Below are 24,635 nucleotides of genomic sequence, written 5' to 3' on the forward strand. Positions count from 1 at the left end.
ATGCGCTGGTATCATTCCTTGGCTCTTCCGTTGTCGATCACGGGCCTTGCATTAGGACTCAGTAGCGATCGTCAGTCATGCAGCACATCAGGGTATTTTGAACAAAAGGAGAAAGCGTCTAACATCGTAAAACAGTTCATGGTATTCCTCTTTGATACTAGTGAAAATAATTAACAGTAAGGAAGTTACCAATGGACGGTCTGAACATGGACCAGTATTGATTTTTCTATGTGTTTACCTTCGTAGGTCCCATGTAACACATGAAAATCCTTTAATCAAAAAGTAATACAACTGTGATATATCAAGTCAGCACTGGTTGGGCTAATCGTTTTCATAAAAAGTGGGTAGGTAAATTTATAGAATACTCTTGTCGGTGCTCTTCATTACTAAAATATGTAAAATGATGGTCACTTTTTAAAATTTGTTATGGTGCAGGTGAGAAATGGAGTCCCAGGGCTATCTGTAGGTGTTTCACGTAATGGTCGATGTGTTTGGGGACAAGGGTTCGGTTACGCAGACGTGGAACAGTTGGTACCGTGCAAAAGCGATACAGTGATGAGAATTGCCAGTATAAGTAAACCAGTAACAGCTGCCCTTGCCGCACGTTTGGTCCAGAACGGAAAACTTCATTTGGATGCGCCTGTTCAGGTTTCAATATTATAGGGACAAATTTTCTTAATATTAAGATGATGGAAAAATAAGTTATCGGTGTTGAAAGAATTCATCAGTACTGATTATTGAAACTATTCGGAGCTGATTTTCAGAAACCGTATATAAAATATAAGGAATAAATTGCAGGACTATGTGCCGGATTTCCCAAAAAAGAAATATAACGAGAAAGACGTTACTATAACAATTCGTCAGCTTTTGAGCCACACAAGCGGCATTAGGCATTACAAAATGGTTACCTTTTCATGTTATGCTCACTTCTCTCATTTTGCAAAACGTTAGTTGTATTTCGGCTTAGCATATCTCGGTAATACAGTATAATGAATTGAAACACCAAGTGTATGCTGCAGCAAAATGTAAGGATGCATGCTGATTAATCCAGTTTTAAATATGACCAGTTGCCTTATGGACTGTCATAAATTCAAAGGCAGATCTCTTTTTTTAGTTAAATAAAGTTAAATAAAAGTTAAATAAAGAACAGCAGTAAGACGCAAATTTTGAGGTATTACATTTGTTTCTATACATGCAAATAAATTAGAAGTTCAGATAAAAATTGTCTAGTCTTCTGTGGGGTAGAGATAAGAAATGTAGCCTTCTCACAGAGAATATACTTGGAATCTTTTGAGTTTTATTTTACATACGATATGAACAAAGCACATACTACTACCACCGGGCATCCAAGAATACATATTTTATATCAGCAATATTCAAGAAGCAAGAAAAAATGAATATATTCTGCTTATATAACTGCCCAATATCAGTCAGCCACTCGATTTTTCCTGCTTTTTCTTATAGTCTTTTAGAGCTGCCTGGATTGCATCCTCAGCTAGCACTGCAGAAAATGCAATAATTTAAAATGAGCAATTGTGAAGAGGCAGTATGCAAAATTGTTAAGGAAGGAAATGCCAAAAATTTTTAACTTACTGGAACAATGAAGTTTGACTGGAGGTAGGCAAAGCTCTTTTGCAATCTCGTCATTCTTAACCTTGGCAGCGTATTCTGTTGTCTTGCCTTTAATCCACTCGGAAGCCAGACTACTTGATGCAATTGCTGACCCACAACCAAATGTTTTAAATTTTGCATCAATTATCTTGCCATTTTCGTCGACCTAACTTTAGAATGATAAGTACTGCTGCAAATTTCTGATTTCCATGAATGCATGTGAGTTCTACTAAGTATCTACTGCCATATTGGGTGCAAAAGAGCTGTCTTCAAACAAATACCACATCGTAATGAAATAGGCAGTACTATCAAAATATTATCATTGAGTGAACTTACAGCCCTTATTTTATTTATCGTTGCAAATCCAAAGTATCCTGTAAAAGGATTTACCTTGATTTGAAGTTTCATAACATCGCCACAGGCCGGTGACCCAACGATGCCCGTACCAACGTTCGGATCATTCTTATCGAGTGTCCCAACATTCCGTGGATGTTCGTAGTGGTCAATAACTTTTTTGTGATAAAGTGCGTTTATAACTCTTGTGCTGACAGTAGAAGATAGAAATGAGGGCAGCTTTGTCGACGACAGAGCCATGTATCGTCTAAAATTAGGTTGTTTGAAACTTTCAGTAACCCAACTTCAAGCTCCTAATACTCACAACCTTCCCACACCTCACTCAGCCAACTCCGTCGAGATCGCACTAAACGGAAACCCAATAATCAAAACGATCGTAGAACTAGCTTCTTTCGATTACCATACGTATGGTCGGGTGTGAAATATACCTATCGCCGTGTGAAAACTTTTTTGACTCATGGCGACCAGTTTCTCAAATTTTTTCAGTCTTATCGTTTATATTACAGCCAGTTGAGCCGACCGTAGAAGACTTTGTGAGAGAGCTGAGGAAAGCGGTTGAAACAGGAATTGATGGTAATGTGAAGAATTTATTACATAAAATAGACGTTAAATATAAGGTATGCGTTTGTTCCTTCTCTTGAGCATTACCAAACTTATAAAACCAAATTTCTGGGTTTAGTGAGTCAGTCACTTTTCTCACCTAAACTTTTCTGGACAGTAGATAAGTCAAAGGGAATGGCTTTGCTTGGTTGGCATTATGAGATGAACGTCGCTAATTTGCAGTCATGTTATGTTTCATTTCTGGCCCATTCCTTTTAAATTCGATGTCCTGAAATATTGTACACTTTCGAAATGGTTCTGCTGCTAGTCATATTACTGTTATTTTTGAGTCATTCTACGTGTTTTATATCCTACTATAGAAATAAGAAAATTTCTTTAAGTAATCTAATCTTCCAGGAGAAATACAGTAAAAGTAATCTAACGCGACATCGAAGTATTGAGGTCAAAGACAAATCTGAGTTCTTTTCCAATATTCATTACGAGTGTGTGAAAGATGCACTGGAGATCTTCAAACATGATGAATTAGTAGCAGAACCAGGAAGTAAATTCCAGTATACAACCCACGGATTTACTTTACTCAGTGCAGCACTAGAAAAAGCAGCCAGTGAAAGATATGTAGATCAAATAACAAATTTATTCCGTGAATTAGGAATGAACCATTCATATCTCGATCTTAACTGTCCCCTTATCACCAATAGAGCCAGGTATTTTGTGCTTTTTCAAATTGATTTGTGTTGCATTGGTTTCGGTTCATTAGCAGCTTGATTATTTGAATTAAGAAATATAAATATTTGACATTTCGGAATATATGGAAACATCATTGAATTAATCAGCAGGTAAGTTAGAATGATGAGATGAATGGAAACCCCATCTCAGGAATGCTTGTAGTTTCTATTTAATTAAGTTTCTACATAACTGAATAATTGGAAATACCTTGTGTAGATTGTTTATTTTAGGTATTACTATCGGGATCAAGATCATAAATTAAAGAATGTTCCAGAAGTAGACAATTCAGGCAAATGGGCAGGTGGTGGATTATTGTCGACTGTCACCGATTTACTTATTTTCGCTAATGCAATGCTTTATAGGTATTTTAAGTTCAGTATTGGTAAACTTATAATCCACCGATAAATTGAAAATAGCATATCAAATTCTTTTTTGCAGATTTCATAGAAAAATTAGTTTACTTTGAGAAATATTTGATATACCGATTTCAGTTATCATGCAGCGCAGCATTCGTTTGTCGAGAATAATGGAATAAAGCCTTTGCTCGATGCCGAAACCATGAAAACGTTTTGGAAGGGTGAAATTTCGGATCATCGAGGGAATGTTTACGCTCTTGGGTGGTACAAAATCGATGGAGATGATCAAAAGTATGGAGGTTTAAGTGATACCTGGCCACGAAAAGGAGTTTTTTTGCATACTGGTGCTGCTGTGGGTGCGTCATCTGTTCTGCTTATCAAACCAGACCATAATTTCGTCGGCACTGATGGAACTTGCGTTGCTATTCTTACAAACCTGCATGAATGCGGTGAGCTTACGCAGTTAGCTATGGAAATTGTTGAAATTTTTGGTTGTGTTACTTCCATCGAAACCTCATAGATATCTTTTTATTATCCATTATATTTATGAAAGAATTCTTTTGCTGTCGTTCGCATTATCCTCTTGAAAACTATTAAGTTGTCAAGTATTCAGGCTATAAAAGTTGTTCGGTGTTTGAGTTACAGTCTGATCTATAAGTAATGAATATACATTTCGCTATATATGCTGTATAAAATAATTTTTTATTTGCGAATGTCAAGTAAAATATTATTTTTTCTACCCAAGATCTATCATTAAAGTTATGAAAGAGAGTTAGTAAAGTATGACAACATAGTGGAGTGAAGTTACTATTTTGTTTGATTGCCTCAGAAAGATTGATTTGATGGTGTGGAGTATTATTATCAGTTGTGATTTTCTGGTGAGATAATTTCTACAAATACCCGACTATTGTCTAATTATTCATTTAGCTTAATATGAAGCTAAGTCTACTTTGCTAGAAGAAAGTGTCAAACTTTCTATATGGAAATACAATAGGAACCTCAAGATTTCTTCATTACCGAATTGAAGGATCCAGCGTTCGTATTTTTGAAAATTTTTGCTTTGATATGCACAAATGACAGGTGTACCTATTAGCAGCCTTATATATCCACTGAATGTTGTGTGGAAAAAATTCCCAGATCATAACGAGCAATAACCGAACTTTTCATCGAAAAAAGCAAGCCTGTTGAGAAGTCTTTCGTCCCATTTAAAAGAAGTGTCTAACCATAGCAAAAATATACGGAATCTAATGCAAAAAATAGGGAATTTCTTATATAAATTACGCATTTTGTAGTGGTAACTGCAGGTGTATATGAAAACGAACAAAGGTTATAAGGTTAGAATCAAAGCAAAATCTCAAAAAATAATTTTCAGTCTAGGTAAGTTGCGCAAAAATGTGAGTGGAGGCACAAACTAAAGCATGTAGAATTCTCTGGAAACCGTTGCCTGAGTTTTTGACCATTTGCCTGTCAGGAAGGTACCTACCTAAATTGTCCACTTAATCCATTTTGAATTGAAAAATAATCTCTTCTCCTGGTTATTAGAGGCTGTATGGATACATTCATATTTTTCATTCTTCCATTTTTTATCATTTTTTTCTGACATTTTTTTTTTTTTTTTGAGGTGGGGGATATTTTTAACCTGTTCTTTACAACCTTGAATCTAGCCAACTGGATATCTTAATTTTAGGACCTAAAAATGTTTTAACAAAAATCATTTTATTTCTATCTAATTTTAAAATGGGACTTTGGGATAACTCTGCTGCACAGGGCTCTTCTGATAGGTTTTTTCTTTTAACTGCAACCAAAATATTACTTTGATTTCTATATTGAATTAAAAAAAAATACCTTTGTGCAATTTATGCTTTGCGGATCAAAATAAACCATGAAAATGGCACTTGAAGCAGTGACGGTAAGTGTTTCGTTTGCCTTTAAAATGTCCTTGAGATTTTTCCTTAAAAGTAGCAGGTGCTTTAAAATTTTCTGGATCATTGCTGAAGGACAGCAAAATGGAGAATATTTCGGAAAATATGCTGAAAGTTTTCAACAGCAATCGGAAGGCTTTATGACATGTAGTGAATCTTCTTACTCTATGTAAAGAGCAGCAGCTTGACCCCAAATTTTAGATAGTGATGATATATTAAATCTTTTAGATGACGGATGGAACGTTAGCAATTTCATATAAAAAACATTATGTACCTTATATTTCTACAACAGTACGTCTTTTATATTTAAGCTTTGCTTCTAACTTTTGCCATCTTATATGAGCTTCGTACACTCACTGAAGAAATAATGAATTCAGTTAGGTTTCAAATGATGCAGAAGATCATCATCGTAGAAAGAGCGGAAAGTTTGTTATATAAAATGTAATAATGTGCTAAAATTGCTTGATTATGCATGCTTTTAAAGGAGTGGGAAGAGTCAAGAATACATCAAAATGTTATGGAAGTTACAACTGATGATGGCAATAATAATGACAGTTTAGTAATAAGGGTAATGGATCCAGGTGGTTCATCAGAGAAAACTGATGATAAAAATTGTATCCGTGGAATAGTGACTACTCAACAAAACAGTTCAACATCGTTGCTACCACCCACTTCAGCATCGTATATTCTTGCATCAACTTCGAAACATAATTTGTGCAGCGTAATCGTAAGTGTTAAATAATTACTAACTTCTGAAACAACTAAAAAATTTCAACTTTAAAAAGGTTTAATTTAAATTAGATGTTTTTTTCAATGAAAAATTTGAAACGACGGCTGATTTTCATCTGTTTTTTTTTTTTTTTTTTTGTTACAACAAGAACTATTATTCATTATAATTTATCTTAGTTTTCACTTTAAATTGGAAAGCAACTTTATCTATGAAGCATACATTCAGAGTGCAGCGATGTCTCAACGAAATCAAATCATATCTGCGAAATTTCCAATCCTTCCCGCCTCAGACATATCCCAAAAGAATTGGTATTTTTTTTTAAAAAAAAAAAAAAAAAATATTTTTAAAAAATATCTGTTCTTTATTATTTTATCCTTTATTTTCCGTTGCATTTCTACTGGCTTTGCCAACTAGGATCTTACGTTATCACATTGAGAACAACACCATAAAATTTGCACTAGGAATGTGAACATTAGATGTAATTCCAACTTAATTTTGAAAACATTTATTTAAATTTGAAACATTATTCTTAACACTTTCCTGTCGCATTTCAGTACAACTTTCGATGAGCCTAAAATGGATGCTATTAATAGTGGAACCGAAATAGAAATTAGTGAACATTTAAGTGTTCTACCTTCGCTAACGGTATTAGTAATTTGATAACTTGTACGCATGATTTGTAAATTATTTCCATCATACATGCACTTTTTTCAGAATCAAATAAAAAATGCTTACTGGAAAATAAGTAAAACTAAAATTTTGGTTTTAATTTCAACACTAGTATGATATGCAGTGAGTGCTTTCATAAGTAACGATGCATTCACTACTGCGTGGAATAATAAACCTTTATGGATAAAGAATTAGAATTAAATAATATTTTTTTCAAAATCAAAAATCAAATAACGTATAACGAAGAAGTCAGTGTTGTCGTTTTTCCTACATGGAGAGGGATAATCTATTTCTTAAGATGTGAGCGAACAAAGTAAGCAAATCTATTTAAATACAAAAGGGAAATCTTGAAATTGTAGTTGAAAAGTCCAGAAAATCATGGAAAAGACGTCATGTGGAATAATCAGCGCAAATTAATAATGGATCAAATCTGTAAATCTTTTGAAAATGCTGTTTCGTCGGATATTTTGGATGATAAAAATGAATCATCGTGCATATCACCCATTCATCTGGTATGATTGCAATTCATTCATCCTCTTATTAGTTCGTTAGATCGATCAGTGTATGCTTAAAGTAAGATGATATTATTGAACGAAGCTTGGATTTAATCGGGTCATGATTCTTTTTCAGAATCCTGATATATTTACAAGGCTTTTGGAAACGCCGAAAAAGTAAGCTTCCTTTCTAGTAATCAATCTATGTACTAAGCATTTCCACCTTTTAATTGCTTTTCATACTACACAACTACTCAGAAGCAATTTTTTTTTTTGTTGACAAGATGCGTGCAAATATTTTTACCACATTGCTTGCAGCACTACATATCTGTTAACAATATGAAAAAACATTCCAAAACATTTCTAAGTTGAAACACATTATTTTGTGGTACTCTATTTTATAGATTTAAATGGTTTGAAAAATTTGGACAAGATCAGGAGAATGCTTGGAACTGTAGCAGACAAATAGCGATCAGTCCATTTGATTCAAATTATAACAAGAATCTATATGCTATGTTTCCAGATGGGAATACTCAACAAGAAACATTAGTTGCAAAAAATATAGATGCGGTATCGTTATCAGAGCTATTAAAAAATTAATGCAATTTATAAAACTTGTGGGGAGGGTACTTCAGGTAGTGTATGTAAAAAGTGCTCCTGAAGTGATTAAATTTTTTAATCTTTAGATATTTTTAATCATAAAGCTTTTCATACTTTTGAAAAGTGTGTCTTTAAGTCTTATTGTTTTCACATACTGCTAATATTTTGCACCCTTAATCATGTTTTAATAAATGACATTTGAAATTATAGTTGGAAAGGCCAGAAATATTAGACGATAGTGTACTGCAAGAATATCAACAGATAGTGATTACCAATCCTGAAGCTATATCGAATGACAAAGTTCTTGATGATCTGAACGTTAATGATATTTCTTGGTGCACATCATCCACCCTTTCGGTACGAACAAACTTTTCGAGTCATAAGTGCATGCAGTCCTTATTATGTAAAACTTTGAGTAGTTACTAGTTTAGATGCTTTAAACTAGAATTCAGTCCCAAAAAATTAATGATCTTATAATATTTTGAAAGATATATGTGTAGAGGGAAGCAAACAGTTTTCATAATCGATTCGAAACCATAATTGAGTAAACTGACTTGAAGCATTCATGTTTTCTCTTAACTTTCGTCGTGATTTGTCATAACATTTCTCAGAACTAAGCAAGATTTCAGTGCTTCGGGAAATATATAATATTAACAAACATCTTAGGCAGCTTGCTTTCTATGAAAAAAGAATCTTATTTTGAATTCCATCAGTATTACAAATTAGGGCAGAAACATAGAAACAGTTTGATACGCTGTCGAAAGGCATAAATTCTATTTATGAGCGTTTCTAAAGTTGTAAATATTTATAACAAAACGATAATGTGCACAGCAGAAAATTTCACCAGGTCTTCGTAAATTTTGTTGATAGGTTTTGTGATGGTTAAATGAACTTCGTTGTTAGAAATTTAAAGAGAGGTAAAAAAATTATCTGATGAAACATTATACCTAGTTTATTAAATAAAGTAATTTAGGAATTCGTTTTAATAATCTAATAAGGCAAAAATTCTAAATTTTGTCTATTAGCAAAATAACCAATTAGAAATTGAACACTGAATTTTTCAGGAAAACGGTAATGCACTGACTCCCGAAAAAATTGAAGAAAAACGAAATGAAAGGTAGAAATTTTACTAAATATGAATTTCCAGTTTAACCAGTTTTGAAATTATCCAAAATTATCCAATTTTTTTTTACCAAATTTCAGTTCCTTCGAAGTGCTTTTATCAAGCGATCTTGGCTCCTCAACTGTTCACAAAGTGAACATTCTTAATGAAACTGACCCAACATCATCTAGTATTCCACGGTACATATCAATTTTTAAATTATATTCAGATTTCAAAATTGTTCAAGAATCTAATTTATGTTTAATTCACTTACACCAAAAATTTTCAGTTTTTACTATCCCTGTGGTATCCCACATAGTGGAAAAGAAAGTCGCAAGAATCTGAACGCTATAAAAGAATTATTTTATAAATATAATGATCGGGTACATTATTCACAATGAATTTATTGAGAAATTCGGAAAAGCGCCAGACGATTAAAAGGGTATTCCAATGGTTACAAACAATACATGAGCAAGGGTGAAAGGAATGTTTGTTGATAAGTATGCATAATGAATTTCACACAAAGTGCAAATTGTTTGGATTGTAAGTATTCATTTTCAACAATGGGATAGAAGACAAAATAATACAAAACACTTGCTCATTCCTTTCTTGCTTTAGGTTGATTTGTCACACATGAAGGAAGTTTGTTCAGCATCTGGACTGTGTACACTCTGGAAACAACCACTTTATAATTGCATTTCTTCTCCAGCTTCAAATTTCATTAATTTCAATAAATTTGCAAGTTGGTGGAAAAAGTATGCTTCCGGATGTTCCATTTGATTGTAAAATTAGTAGAAAATGTCACTCATCTTTTACTTTTAAACTAAAGCAAACATTGTTTTTACCTTTAAGAATTTGAAATCTTACCAAAATTTATTAAATTGGACATTTTTTTTAGATTTGAAGCGAATACTCACGATGAGACATCGCGTTTTGTTTACATCTTGACGAGTGGAAAACGGAATTACCTTATTGCTGATGATTTTAAAGCTCTTGTTCAGGACTTGATTGAGACATTACCCTCGCTGAGTTTCTTGAAAGAAGCGGTCGCCTTCCATCAACCATATATAGAAACAGTTAAGAAAAATTTTTTGTTCACAACCTTTGACAGTTTAATTCTAAATCCTAAATATTTCAGGTGACAGCGCGTATTTTTTGGGCTGTATGTCACTCCTGGAAAAAATATATTTCGACAGTAGAATTGAGGTTATCAAATTTATTGAAGGTAAATTATTTGTCTGTATCATGTGTTAACAAATTTTACTCATGTAAGTGAAGTGCAAATGCAAGCCGAATAGAATCATCTTGATTTCACAAAATTCGGTATAGCTAAATTAAATGTTTTCTATTTTCATTACTTTGAAGTTTTTTTCAAAAATGTTGCAGGCAATTAAATTGTTAGAAATAGCAGAGATTAACGAAGAATGTGAAATTTTCAGTTACAAACACTTCTACGTTATTTACTGTAACTTTTATATGTTGGATAAAGGTGAAAAGAATTACTTGACACCGTCTGATCTTTCTTTTTATTCCAGTAGTGGTAAGTTTTGTTATGACGAAAAAAAAGCTGAAATTTTGGGGAGCAATTTCTATCGGTCAAGTCATTTGTGTTGATTCACACATGAAGAATTCATGTCACGTATGATGTCGCATTTGACTGCTAACCATTGATTGAATGATAGAGTGAACTGATTCTAGAAGCTAAACAGCTAATAATTTAAAATCTTCTTTGCATTAATTATGAAATGAAAAGTTTTTGAGCATTAACAAATTTGGTAGTGCAACGCATCTTTTCTGGAGCTGTATCGCTGAACAGTTCAATGAAACAAGCTATAGATTATATTGCATTCGTCAATTTCTTGTTGGCAGAAGTTGATAAATGTCATCCGAAAAGGTCAGCAAATATTAATTTTATGTCTGTCTGCATGCATTTCATAATTGCACAAAAATAGTCAATCTGAATTTGCTAAACCCTATTAATAAGCTTATCTCTGAGGTCAAAAAATGTTGAAGTTAGCTTATCTTAAGATAATTTGAGTAATTATACTTCGAGTGCAGTTATACGTGAGTCTACAGAAGCAGGTAGTAAGTTTCTGAAGTATTGATTCCAAAAAGAAAGAAGTCCAACAATCTTTATAATTTAAGCATTGAATATTGGTTCCGAATAATGGATTTAAATGGAGACGGTCGCATTTCGTTTGATGAAATGGAGCAATTTTATAATGAAATAGTGGCGAATGTTATCCGTATGGGTATGGACGTAATAACATTCAATAATTTAATAAATATGGTGAATTTTTTTTTTTTAAGTTAGCAATAATTAATAAAAAAAAGTGTCAAACATTTGAATCACTTTTGAAGTGCTACAATAACAGGCATCATATTATTTCTATTTTAATGATTCTCTTTCACTGTATGATGTGTTTGGATAGTATGGTACGGGAATAACTACTAACCATATTTCTTTAATTATTTAATTTATAAAATTTTTTAAGTTAAAAGATATGATACCATCACATTCATCAACATATTTCACATTATCCGATCTCAAGCGATCTCCTCCAATGGCACGTTATTTCTTCAACACTTTTATCAATTGGGTAAAGCATATTGCGCAAGAAAGTTGCCCAGTTGATAACAGAAATGTATGTTATTTCAAATTAGTAAAGAGTTCATTTTGAAAACGCAAGCATAATAACGTTTACAAACTGTTTCTTTATTTTTTCAAATTTCTTCATTTTCCGCATGCCAAATATGATTTCGAAATCCAATTTTTGGGATTATTTGAATTGAAACATTTAAATTGGTTTACATTTCAATTGTCCCCAGGATATACACAAAATATTATTCGATATTTTTAGAGATTCATGCAAGGAATGGATCCACAATTCAGCGATTGGAATCGTTTTTGTAAAATGGAATACAAAATATTAGTAGCAGATTTATTGGATAGTGAGGAGCAAACAACGGTTGGCAGAACTTTGAATAGTTTGAATGTAGTAGTGAAGGGAATAGATCATTCTGTTCATGAGTTATTCATGATTATCCAGAAAATAAATATTTTTAATAGGACCAAATTGTTAAATTGAATTCATAGAATTATTTTATATTTAATCATAATCTGATAGAATTTTTTGCTTTTCAGTGGTAAGAATCAATGATTAAGGTGGACGACTGATTCATATAAGAAGAAATTTTAAGTCTTTGCTAAAGCATATATGTTATAGATACACTCAAAGAATATTATTGAAATTTGAAATTGTAATTTTATGTTATATTACCGTTTTTTCTAATAAATTTCAGGTTTCAAACTTGAATAAACATGAAGAAATTAATAGTTCAGGTATGGTAATTTAGACACTAAACCGAGTTACTCTTTATTTTTTTAAGATTCAATTTAATGATTGCATTTTTTTTTTGTTGGGGGGGAGGGAAGGAGGGAAGGGAAGGGGAGTTATATAAGCAGTTTGAAGTAAACAGTGACATGATTTGCCTACCTGTGCTATTTAACGATCTATGTAATTCATTAAGCTGTAAAAGGATTCATGTGTGATTTAAAATAAGATATTTTAATCGATAACAAGCGCGTTGTATTGTTTAAAGTTTCCTTGAAATGTTCTTATAAGATGCTTTTCTTATAAGATATTTTACTGTACTAATTGATTTTTATGGACGTAAAATTTAAAATTTTTTGTTGATAATTGAATTATTTGAAAAGAATAGCTTAGCCGATGAATATAATGTTTGTTCTTCAATTCGATGATATTCCAGAAAAAATCCCAAATCAATTCTAAAATTAAACCACCAAGCAAAGGACAGTTTCAATTGATATTATAAGCTTCAAGGACCATCGGTATTATCGCTTATATAATTTATAATAGGGAGGGTTCATGGGAATCCCGAAATATTCTGGCTTACTATTCATTGGCACTCTATAGCACATTTAATAAATACAATAAATACATTCAAGGCAATAAAACAAACTAGGAAAATATTTTAGGTTCAATTGTAGAGAAAGTGCGCTTTGACGAAGTAATGAATTGAAAATTCAATGAAATCTGTGAATAATGGAAGCTATGCATAGGTTCAAGTTCATCCAAGACAGAATGTAGTAGCATGTGAAAGAAACCCTTGAGATAAGTTTATTATTGAGAGATGAACAAATTAAAGAATAAAAGTGAGACGGTGATTCTGATACATTCGTAGATGAACTACATGTCTTTCAATTATATGAATGACTGCATTTTGCATAAATTTATTGTTTTGGATAAATTTGAATAATCTGGAAGAATAATTTTTATTGCTTTTAGAAAACAAAAACCATTTGAAAAACAGTCATTTGCAGAAGAGTGGTGCAGAATGGTAGGTACGTGTCGTTTTGGAATATGATTCTTAAGGGATGAGAAATTATTAACCATCTGTCAATTTTTCCATGATTGATTGTTTTAATTTATTCTACTTTGCACTTTGCGGGTTTTTCTTCAGTGTGCGACATTGTGTTCATTTATTTCGGCTATTCTTTATTTTCAATCTAAGATTTAACAGTAAAGTTTATTGCTTGCACAGATCTTCATGTTTCTCCAAGTATACAAGTTAATTATTTGCTGGTCCTTATTTTTTCAGACAACGAAATATTTATTAATGAAGAAGGCATGGAGCTAATATACAATGAACCATCGGCATGCTTTTCTTGAAATATTTATTGTTTCTTAATTAACATTATTGATCAACCAAAAATTGGCAACTCTAAAAAAAAAAAATATTATGAGATGAGACTTTCTCTTTTTGAAGCTATGTTGAAGTGTGATATAATTTTGAAATTGCTAGTAAACATTCCATAAAGCAGACAAGGTGCGAAAATGAAAAACATAAAAATTTTTTAGTTGGAAGAGGATAGTTTCGTTCGTTACTTCAATGAAACAATGCAAAATGTTACTTGCAGAGGTTTTCATGTTTTTTCACTCACTAACTTAAGTGTGCAAGTTATTTATTTGCTTATCCTTATTTTTTTCAGCTAGCAAACCACTCATTGATGAATCACATAGTGCACCGCCGGCATGTTTTTAATGAAATATTATTTCTTAATCAACATTATCAATCAAATGGCCAAGAATCAGCAATTCTAAAAACAAAAAAAAAAAAATATGATGAGGCTTTTTTTTTTTCTTCCAGCAGTTGTAAGTTCTAGTCGATGTTTATAGAGAGTTCAAATTTGAAACCATATTGAATTGTGATATGATTCTAAAATTGCTTGTAAATATTCCACAAAGCAGAAAAGGCTCGAAAATGAAATGTATGAAAATTTTTTAGTTGGAAGATAATGATCTTCTTCGTTACTTCCTTGGTGTTGCAATAACATTACCGGCAAATTATCAAATGAATGATAATAGTAGCATCGCATCTGTAAGCCTTTTGCACTGATTATTTTCATCTTTCTGGAAGCAGGCAATTTGAGCTATTTAAGCTGTGAAGAAGTATATTGTTTTCGAAATTATTAATGCGTGAATTTAAGATGAGCAATTAAAATTGATAGCTTATATTATTGACTAACTGTATTTGAATCTCAACCACTTGACCGAGAACCGACAACTGAAAATAAATAATGCTAGAGTGGATCTTTAGTGATTATCCTTGTCATATTGACATACGTGTTTTATCTTGGTAAATTTTTATGAAGAGTCATACTTTTGGGAAGTTTTTTTTTTTTTTTTTTCATTTTTAAGAACCAGATAAAACTGAATGAAGTTCCAAATCTATGATGTTACGACATTTCTAGAAATTACAGGAAGATATGATTAATTCTTCTCCTATGGATATTTCTGTGGACAAGAACTTATCTCAGCATTCAAGTTCATCAATGTGCTGTTTCACAATTCCAGAAGATATGTCTTTCTTTTGTCATTTACAAAAATTTGTGTAAATACATGGATTTTTTTTAAGTGCCAATTAAAAGTGTTGTCATACCGTATAAGAAGCAAAACTTGTTTCGATATTATTATAAAATTAGCATTTCAGCTTCTGACTATCTTCTACACACAAGTTTAAATACAACTGATGTATACGAACATCAGATGACCGCATCTGGTAAGCGGAATTTGAATAAATCATATAATGATTCGGATTGACTCTTGATAATCCTGATTTATAGGGAAATCTGTTGCACTGAATTTTTCAGGATCTATGATTTATGGCGATACTAACTCAGAGCTGGATTCGATGTCATTTGGTGAGAATTTTTCACTCAATAATACTTCATTTATCACGTACAGTAAAGGTAAATAAAACAACATAAGAACCTTCACTTGACTGATCTAAAATGTCATACAAATTTCATCATTCAATACAGTCAGTATTTTTAATAGAAGTACAAAGATTATGCGTGTCGAAAGGAATTAATCCAGGATGGATGCAATTTTGAAATTAATTAAGGTGAAAAGAAAACTTACGAATCAAATAAAATTATATGTCACTGCTTCAAATGCAGCAATTTTTAATTCAATCCCTTTTACAGAGAACAGTTTCTCAAGCAGTTACTTCAAGAACAACGAAGAAATAAATTGATCCATTCATATTACGTTACACTATCAATTTACTGCCAAGACACATAAGAAAATAATAATAGTAATAAAATACTAATCCCTTGCATTTTCTCAAACATTTGGAAAGATTTTAGAAGCCAAACTCTCAGCCTATAAAAATTAAACATTGACATCCTAGCTATCAGAATATTAAATAAAACTTTTATAATGAGACCGCTCATCACATACTTGTAGATAACACATTCCTACACTACATAACACATTGTTATTCTACAATTTCCTAGAATGTCTCGACAACCGTTAGTTAATTTCGTGAAGCGATTGACAATACATCTGTTCTTATGAAAAGAGTTAAGACAACTCTCGATGAATAATTTTAGCAGACTTAACTGATTATTAATTTCAAATATAAAGCCGGTGATAGTAACTCCAACCTTTGCTCATAAATCTAATTCATTTGATGGGTGAATGTCCTTAGTTTTGTTTCACATTTCAGTCTATTGCAATGTACTGTTTGAGCACTAAAAAGTGTTTTGCACCGCAATAGATTTCATTTTGTTGTCAGAAGAAAAATACCGTTTCTTTGCAGTTTGACGTTTAGCATTGTGAGTATAACCATATCAGTGAATCACAGAATTTTATCGCATGAGTAGGAAAGCTATGACAGGAATAATATATCCATTATTACCTGTGTGCCGACACTGATAATATCTCTGTCCAACGGGAATGCTTCAAAGTGCCATCTCACCATTTACCTGAATTAGTTAGATAACAAACACCTGTTTTCTTCCTTCTTCTGAGCTGTTAATGAACTCTAAAAACTGAAGTGAAAGCACTATTACTTTTTAAATGTCCTATTTAAAAATTGTGTTTTCACTTAGAACAGCAATATTAAATCCTAAAAGGTATTCATCTCTGATAACCTTACAAATGAATGTATCCGCCAGAATAGTTTCATGACTAATTATGCAAAGCCGCAAAACGTAATCACCTGTATGTGTCAGGAAACCTAGCTATAAATTAAAGACTGTGTTATTTGAATATTCCTTAGATAAATATAAAACTTTTTTTCAGTTGTAGTTAAGCTTATGTAAACTGTCTAGAATGTTACCTTCTGTAACAAAGAATATGTGCATTGCTTAATATGTTACTGTTAAGATCCGCCAGTGTAACAAGCAAAGTTGCATTCGACTCTTCAAGAGATTGCAAGTTCTTTGTTCAATGAACTCTTTGTTATAAACCAGTCTACCTGCAATTTCGATGATAGCTCTTTACTCGTTAACCTGTGTTCTGTTGTAAGCCAACGCCAGTTATGTAAGGAATTAAAACCATTTTTGGATGTTGCAAGTTTCGATTAGGTTGGTGTCATCGATCGCTCACTCAATTTGCTTCAGCAATGGTGGTGCAAAGTAACAATAACAGTGATGAAAAGAAAATATGACAACTTAGCGACTGTTGGTATAACTTACTGTTTATTTTTTTTTCATGTTATTGTATGAGTGTTGCATTGCACGATATTAAGCAAGACGAACAAATTATCAAAGTTGTGAAGTTATGGTAACAACAAGAACACATATTACTAAAACCTTCCTCGACAACAGCAAGAAGTTCATGTTTGATCGTTATTTAACATTCAGTTGGACTAATCTAGAAAGATCTTCAGTCGCTAGTAGCACTGTAGGCACTGTCAGTAGCATGTGATACAGCCTCACATTGATTAAAAAACGGGATTGAGGGCTGAAATTTGGCATGAATAATTCATATATCAGTTTGATTTACAATACTGGCGAAGTAATTTATAGGGTGTTTTCATCAGTTTCGTGCGACAATGATGACTTTACGTTATTTTCATTGTTCCAGATACCATATGCAGTCTTTCATTGTTCAGTGTTTGCATTATTTTATCAATATTATTTTCCACTTGATATAATACAATAAAATTCTGGAAAGTCATTTGTCCACCTTATGCAGGATATTGTAATATCTAACTAATATTCTGAAAGCATCGTGGGTGTTGACAAGTAGTGAAAAAAGTTTTTGGATATTTGAAGCAGTCATGCAAATAAGGTACTGTTGGAGTTTTTCAAACAAGTTTTAAATTTTTCTGAAGCTGCGATCACTACTAATTACTGAAAGCGTGCGAGTTATAGATGACTCCTGAAATTTAACTGAAAAATAAATGTATATCTTTGATAATAGGATTACTTAGTTGTATGGATTAATCGCTTCGAAATTTAAATGACAATACACATATTTTGAAGTTAATATTCTGCTATAATCTAGTAAATGACGTTGTAAGATTTTCTGTATTACTAAATTCCTATTTTAAATTAGAAATTCTATGTTGTTTATCATTTTTCTCAGCTAGAATGGTTCCTTAGTTTCTTACTTTTTATTTTGCAGGTTCATATTCCAATGTTCTCAATACCGAGTCTGATTCATATTATAAACTAATTCCTTTTTTCCCGTGCTAATATCTCTAATCCAAACTCTATAAGTCATGTTAGCTGACCAGAACTTTATACATTTTGTTTACATTTTTCATTTTGTTGACAGACCAGAAATTATAAATGAAATAAGTAGTAACAGTAATGGTGCTTCGTGCCAATGACAATTGTCTAAGCTCGATGAACGTATAGCTTACATGCAACTGTTGATGGAAATTCTCACATGGATTTAATACTAACGGATACGAGAATTCTATTCTGTTTAGTAAATGTAAATTAGTTCCTTTAATGACTTAAGTTCAGAGCGGTAGTCTCTACAATTCTCAGTCCTTTTTTCTTGTTATAGGACATGAAATTGAGATGTTTTTAGCAACAAAAAGAAAATTTCTTTAGATAGTAAATGATTTCTAAATAACAAAATGAATATTTCCAGCGTAGCACAGGAGAATACGGAATAAAAATCAAAAATAAATGAGGTGCACTTTTAACATGCATTAGATTTAGTGTTTTACACTTTAAAGGAATTGCAAATGTGAAAGCAAATTTTTATTTTCAACGATAAACAGTTCTTTGGAAATGAGTGGAAATCTAAATACGTTGAATTTTGTGAGAGTGACTGGAACATTCCTATAGCAATACTGGCATATAAAAGGTAAATAATTAGCTAATAAGGTCGGATAATCGACCCGAATTAGTGCAGGGAAGAAATAGTTGGTATTTTATTTACCTTTTATGCCAGTATTAGGAATGTTCCAGTCCATAGCGACATTATTAATAAAACTGATAACAAAAACTTTTCTTCAGATTATCACAAACTCTGCTTTTTTCGCCGTTTTTTTTCGGTCAATAATCTCGAAATACTTTTTCACATATCCCCAATTGCTTCTGCTATCAATTCTCATAAAACTATTTCAACCAATGTTGTCTATAGCGCAGGATCACTTGCAGACCTTAAAAATGGTTCAAAGGTTTCTAATTTATTATAAACCTAGCGAAGGATGAACAGTTGAGAAACACAGGGTGAAAGTCTCAAAGAAAAAAAAAAGTGAGGTCTGAATTAGAATGTTTTCAGAAATTTCCACATTTGAATTTACACAGGACTCAGATTGGGGCAAAAGGAGAAATAATTTGCGGTAGAGAAACCGTCATCAAAACTTACGCACTTCTAAAAGGAGCATTATTGATAGCTGAGCTTGTATTTAAGAAAATAAATTTAGCAATCGCGCACGTGCAGATGTACATTTATTTCATGTGCCAAAACTCCATAAAAATTGCCTTTGGTTATCCGGAAACTGAGAGATCATAGACTTAAAAGATCTCGGGAGTTTGTTGACAAAATCGAAGCTTAATTCAACTATCATTGTGCAAATCAAATTCGACAATTTCTTTCAAGAGCGCTGTAGTTGGTTGCCGCACAGGCCACACACGATGCCTCGAATAAATATGCTGAGGCCACCACATTGACCTTCTGCCGTCCCTCTATTATTTAATGCCATATTGACAAATTGATTTTTTTCCAAACTTGGCGCTTTTGAAACCATCCAAATTGATATCAAATTGAAACTTACCAAATTAGGTCTGTAGCTGCGGTCAGTTTACTAGTAGAAGGGTATCATTGCGCTAAAATACTAACCAAAGTTTTACAAAAGCCTAAGCACAACTCATTTCAATTTTAAAAATGCTCGTGAACACAAAGGCAATCGATAGATACTATCGAGAGAAAGATCTTTGCTTGGAAGAAGACAGTATGAAAACTTATTTTATAGTTAAGAAGAGGAACAGCACCTCCATTGCACTAGCTCTTCAAATACCGAATAAAAATTTCGTGGATAGGAAGGAACTTCCACGCTCTGGAAACATAAGAAAAGTAAAAAGAGAAGGATAATCTCTTGAGCATGTTTTGAATACAAATTTCAAACACATATATGTATTTTCAAATTCTTTTTTGTAGATCTAAAAAGATTAAGGCTTCAACTACAGTTGACATTAGCTTCTAAAATAGGAAAAAAAAAAAAAAAAAGAAAATAATATCTATAGGGAAAAGATATAATTACGATAGATATGCTAACATACGAAACAGTGATATCATTAAAATGAAAAAGTAAACTGAGATGAGATAAAGTTGTTAAAGCTTTCACAAATAAAAAAACTGCCGTATTATTTTCAACCTACAGTCTTTCCGAAGAAAAAAATTATTAGTCCTGCAAGGACTCAGTACAACTCCCGTGAGTTATTTCAATCTACTTTTTATAGCTTCTTTTTTTTTTTTAAAGCAATTTGAAAATCAGGAAATATTTAAGCTCTCAATTAGAATGTTCAACATATATCAGCAACGGTAACCATATGTCGGATACTGGTTTTTCGGATGTTGGATGCGATTATGCTACAACTATTTTATCCTATTGACATTTTTTTTTCAATTCACTGTTAAATAAGTTGATGAAGTACAGTATTTTTAGTTTAGTTTTATTTTAAAATGATTTGTAGAATGAAATCGCAAGAATTTTGTTTACATAAAGAAGTGTAATTATTAGTTATAGTTTCGTTAAAAGAAAAATGCATTTGAAAGAAAAATTATTTTTTAATAGGAAATATATCCGTCATTCTGCTACTCTTCACTTCAATCCCTCATGTATCACTTCAGGAAAAAAAAAATCAAACCAAATGTAAACCAAATGTTCCAAATGTTATTTGAACAGAAGCACTCTAGCGGTACTTCAGTTTCGTACAATTAACTATTTTAATATGTTAAAATTAAGTGGCATGAATTTTTTCTCTTTTTCATGTTTATTTTGTACAAAAATCACTTCGTATTTTGATAAATGCTTTCATTGTTGTCATCAATATTTTCACCTGCATTAAATTTTCAAAGTTGTAACGAAAGTTGAAATAAATAATTATTTGGAGAAAAGAACGATTTTTCTTCTAAGTAGCAAAATATTTTATAGCAAATATGAAATATATTTTATTTGATGAAATTGCAGTTCAGAAGTTTGCTACTTTTATCATAAATATTATCGATTTACCCTTACAATGTCCTCAAACACCTGTATGACCACCACAAGCACTTAATTCCATTTATATTGTATACTAGTTCATTAGATTATATCAGCATAGAATCAATGAAGCATTTCTGTTTTAATCTGCTCTTTTTCAACATATTCAAGAATTAGATAATTATTTTTTTAATTGTGAATTGGAAATATGTTCCGTTGTCACTCGCTTGTACAGGTCATATGAAGAGAAGAAATTCACTTATCCTTACAAAAAGAATCCACTTCATCTACTATAGATAAAGCGAATAACATTAAGAGATAAAAGTGATCTATGAAATATTCAAAAATTTGGCTTGAAATTGAGTGATCAGGGTGATAAGCGAAAACTAACAATGCCGCAATAGTTCATTTTCAATTTGAACTGGTTGATCAATAAAAATGTATCCAAATATTTTTTATCATTCTATTCATCAGTTCTGCCACAATTTAAATAAATTATGACCTCAACTTATTCATTCCGAAATTTAGAAAGATTCAGAGATGAAACGATACTGGAACAGAACATCATCGATACGTTTCAGAATTTATTTTACAGTGATCTTATATTGCTGCCTGCTATTTTGCTGTTTCTATTTCATGCTACCGTTAATCAGATTAATAGTGTTGAAGAGTGAATCATTCGCTGAAAATTTGATAAATCTTCCTTCATTAAACAAAGAGATAACAATTAATAATACTGTCTAATTTATTGCTATAATTTATTTTTCTATGCTAATTCTTTAAAATTGATTCAACAGATATTTATTAAATATATTTTGTTTAATAGAATTGAATTATAAAAGTTTTTTTTTTAGATATACAGGAATAACAATAGTAATGAAGGGGTTGTCTTCGTTAATCCATATCAATACGGTTGGACTATTTTGGAGAAAACGTTTTGTACCGTACTGTATCCAAACCTAACCGTCATAATCGTTATTCATTCTGCCGCCGATCATTTTAAACAACGCATACTCTTACGGCAAATGTATGGCCAACGTTTTTACAAACAGGTCAGATATTCCATCTATTATTTTTAAGCGAAGTATTAATTCAGCTATTAAGAATCACTCATTAGATTCCGATTATGTTTCACATCCAATCTGAAAATTTAATTGACAATGGCTTGAAACAAATGAGACTTGATCTGATAACATCAACACTTTATAATTTTTCTAACTCATAGCATCCATATTTTTGCATCTCATAGTTTGAAAAAGTTGAACAAATTTTATGAATTATTTGCTGTAATAAAAAGTGATGTGATTTATACTTATAAGCAATTTATGAAATTATCATAACATTGAAAAAAATAAATAATTTACAGTATGGTATTACGACACTATTTGCAGTGGGAATGCCACCGGATAGTAAAATACAAAAACAGTTACTTGAAGAATCAAGGAAAAAACACGATCTCATACAACAAAATTTCCATGATAGTTATAGAAATTTGACATGGAAGGTCGAATTTAAACATTTGGTTTCTATTGTAAATAACAAAATGATGTGCCATAAAATTTATTGCAAGTAACTCGTATGATGTATATTGTATGCATAGTTATTTAATTGCATCTTAACAAAAAAAATCAGTGCCTAATTGTAATATCTGTTTCATTTTTTTTTTCTTGAATCATTGATATTTCCCAAAAATTCATAATTATTTTGTAAGGAAATGTATGATGAAACCTATAATGTATCGATCATCCTTCAGGCATTGATGTGGCTTCGTTTCATCGATGAATATTGTCCGAATGTACAATACATCATGAAGCTTGATGATGACGTCGTAGGCAATATATTGGAAATAATTCATTTTTTGAACGAACATGTTAAAGCAGTAAGCTTGTTGAAATCACAGAAGCAAATCTTTTGCCGTGTCATTTATCATCGACCAGTGTCACGAGAAAAGAAGAATAAGTGGTACATCAATATTCGGATAAATGTGTCGTTTCCTTTTTGCTTTTTTTGTTTTTCTTCTTTTTCTTGCATAAATGTAAATTTTAAGGAATCCGGTAAGATTTGTTACTATTTCATTAAAGGTATGTAAGAAGGGATGAATTGTCATCTGAATATTATTCGAATTATTGCGTCGGTATGGCAATTATATTCACTGGTGATTTACCAAACATGCTGTTACGAGCTGCCAAAAAAGAGAGATATTTCTGGGTTCGTTGCTTTATACGATACACTTGTCGAATTCAAAGGTTAAAAGAGATAGGTTAAATTTTCGGGGCCAGTGTAAATTTAAAGCTGAAAGTATAATTACTTGTTCTCGAGCTATAACTGAAATGACGTAAGTAAACAAAATAGAGTAAGGGATTATCATTAGTTATCATGAAACAAAAAAAGGTTGATAAGTTTTGTAAAGGTCAAGATTATATGGCCAAACCTTAATCTTGTTTTATGAGAAGTTGCATGTATTAGATAAAACATGATTTAGTTGTAGATTGATGATTACTTTATAACTGGAATTTTGGCCAAGAAAGTTGAAGCTCAGTTAGTGGATTTAAAACGAAAAATAGTGATTTACACATGGGAAGGAAATGAAGAAGCGCTTGTGAATGGTGATATATTCTTTCGTTTATTTTCAAATATGTCGCATGGTCTGCAGTTGTGGCGACAAATTGAAAACAGTTATTTTATACGATTTTTGAATAGCTCTCTGTAGCTAATGATGACTCCTTCACATAAACTTTTCTAGAAAATTTAAATGCATGTTTTATTGAAGATCGTTTGTATATATTTTTTTATCACTCAAAAATTAAATTTAAAAATTGGATTAGATTTTCCAACAAATATTAAATACAATTATTTAAACTCAGATACTTTTTTCATTACAAAGTGTTTGTCTCATTGATGGATATACAAATTTTTTACTTTTACTGAAATGATTTTTGGATAATGCACTAAAAAGTAGTAGTTGATGTATAAACAAGTGGTACAGATTCCGGAATCTCAAATGATGTTGGCAAATGTTTTTCTGCTAGGTTTACACATTGAGAGGAAACGAAAGTGGCCGAGAAATTTTAAGATAGTTTTGCTAAAACGTATGATTGAGGACATCCACTTTTAAAATAATGCTGTCTTTATCAAAAAAAAAAATAATATAATATATATGATAACAATATATAATAAATAAATATAACATTTTTCCTCTAATAAATTTAATTGTGCACGACAACAATGATTACTTTTATAGCTAAAAGAAAATTATATTAAAATCTGAAAAATCTCAACGTTATTGCTCAAAATTCACTGGAGATTTACATGAGGATAAAATTCCTGATTTTAATCATTGCGCTTGAAAAAGCATATTAGTTAATAAGAATTTACTCTGAAAATAGCAAAATGAAACAGTCATCTTGCCTGCCACATATTTATATTTTTTTTATTAACATTTGTGTGTTAAGTGATAACTTAAATCACAAATTTTCCTTTTCTTTACTGTAATAATCTAACATATACTTCTTACATTAGCCGAGAAAT

General features: G+C 31.5%; 6 protein-coding genes across 7 annotated transcripts; 4 read left to right on the forward strand and 2 right to left on the reverse strand.

Moving 5' to 3' along the window:
- Positions 1-4,128, forward strand: Bma-lact-9 (Uncharacterized protein; the record flags this gene model as incomplete). The annotated part of the gene is made up of 7 exons (XM_043074202.1): positions 1-141; positions 436-648; positions 799-903; positions 2,472-2,582; positions 2,923-3,230; positions 3,483-3,614; positions 3,744-4,128. 7 exons carry the CDS (start codon positions 1-3, stop codon positions 4,126-4,128), a joined length of 1,395 nt encoding a protein of 464 aa, XP_042930136.1.
- Bm14053 (Uncharacterized protein) lies at positions 1,431-2,205 on the reverse strand (the record flags this gene model as incomplete). The annotated part of the gene is made up of 3 exons (XM_001898734.1): positions 1,431-1,501; positions 1,594-1,777; positions 2,002-2,205. The coding sequence occupies 3 exons, from the start codon at positions 2,203-2,205 to the stop codon at positions 1,431-1,433; spliced, it is 459 nt and encodes a 152-aa protein (XP_001898769.1).
- A 1,362-nt stretch (positions 4,129-5,490) lies between the features above and the next one.
- On the forward strand, positions 5,491-12,276 carry Bm9175 (Uncharacterized protein; the record flags this gene model as incomplete). 2 transcript variants are annotated; one of them, XM_001898733.2, is made up of 21 exons in its annotated part: positions 5,491-5,517; positions 5,759-5,821; positions 6,015-6,257; positions 6,486-6,568; positions 6,815-6,905; positions 7,289-7,441; positions 7,560-7,600; positions 7,828-7,993; positions 8,234-8,380; positions 9,088-9,140; positions 9,227-9,325; positions 9,415-9,508; positions 9,744-9,880; positions 10,024-10,201; positions 10,264-10,350; positions 10,512-10,665; positions 10,887-11,019; positions 11,271-11,415; positions 11,621-11,770; positions 11,987-12,094; positions 12,271-12,276. In XM_001898733.2, the coding sequence occupies 21 exons, from the start codon at positions 5,491-5,493 to the stop codon at positions 12,274-12,276; spliced, it is 2,358 nt and encodes a 785-aa protein (XP_001898768.2). The 2 variants fall into 2 exon arrangements, with proteins under 2 accessions (XP_001898768.2, XP_042930137.1); XM_043074203.1 differs by having other exon boundaries at positions 10,905-11,019.
- Positions 12,277-13,484: 1,208 nt separating this feature from the next.
- Bm1215 (Uncharacterized protein) lies at positions 13,485-15,686 on the forward strand (the record flags this gene model as incomplete). The annotated part of the gene is made up of 9 exons (XM_043074204.1): positions 13,485-13,491; positions 13,749-13,804; positions 14,009-14,069; positions 14,140-14,180; positions 14,436-14,528; positions 14,911-15,022; positions 15,141-15,209; positions 15,301-15,351; positions 15,637-15,686. The coding sequence occupies 9 exons, from the start codon at positions 13,485-13,487 to the stop codon at positions 15,684-15,686; spliced, it is 540 nt and encodes a 179-aa protein (XP_042930138.1).
- Positions 15,687-19,036: 3,350 nt separating this feature from the next.
- Positions 19,037-19,353, reverse strand: Bm17949 (Uncharacterized protein; the record flags this gene model as incomplete). The annotated part of the gene is made up of 2 exons (XM_043074205.1): positions 19,037-19,061; positions 19,271-19,353. 2 exons carry the CDS (start codon positions 19,351-19,353, stop codon positions 19,037-19,039), a joined length of 108 nt encoding a protein of 35 aa, XP_042930139.1.
- Positions 19,354-22,132: 2,779 nt separating this feature from the next.
- Positions 22,133-23,817, forward strand: Bm9174 (Uncharacterized protein; the record flags this gene model as incomplete). Its single annotated transcript, XM_001898732.2, has 5 exons — positions 22,133-22,159; positions 22,474-22,611; positions 22,861-23,069; positions 23,189-23,315; positions 23,596-23,817. The coding sequence occupies 5 exons, from the start codon at positions 22,133-22,135 to the stop codon at positions 23,815-23,817; spliced, it is 723 nt and encodes a 240-aa protein (XP_001898767.2).
- Between the last annotated feature and the right edge of the window lie 818 nt (positions 23,818-24,635).

This window comes from Brugia malayi (assembly GCF_000002995.4).
Source record: "Brugia malayi strain FR3 genome assembly, contig: Bm_v4_ChrX_scaffold_001, whole genome shotgun sequence".
Taxonomy (NCBI): Eukaryota; Metazoa; Nematoda; class Chromadorea; order Rhabditida; family Onchocercidae; genus Brugia; species Brugia malayi.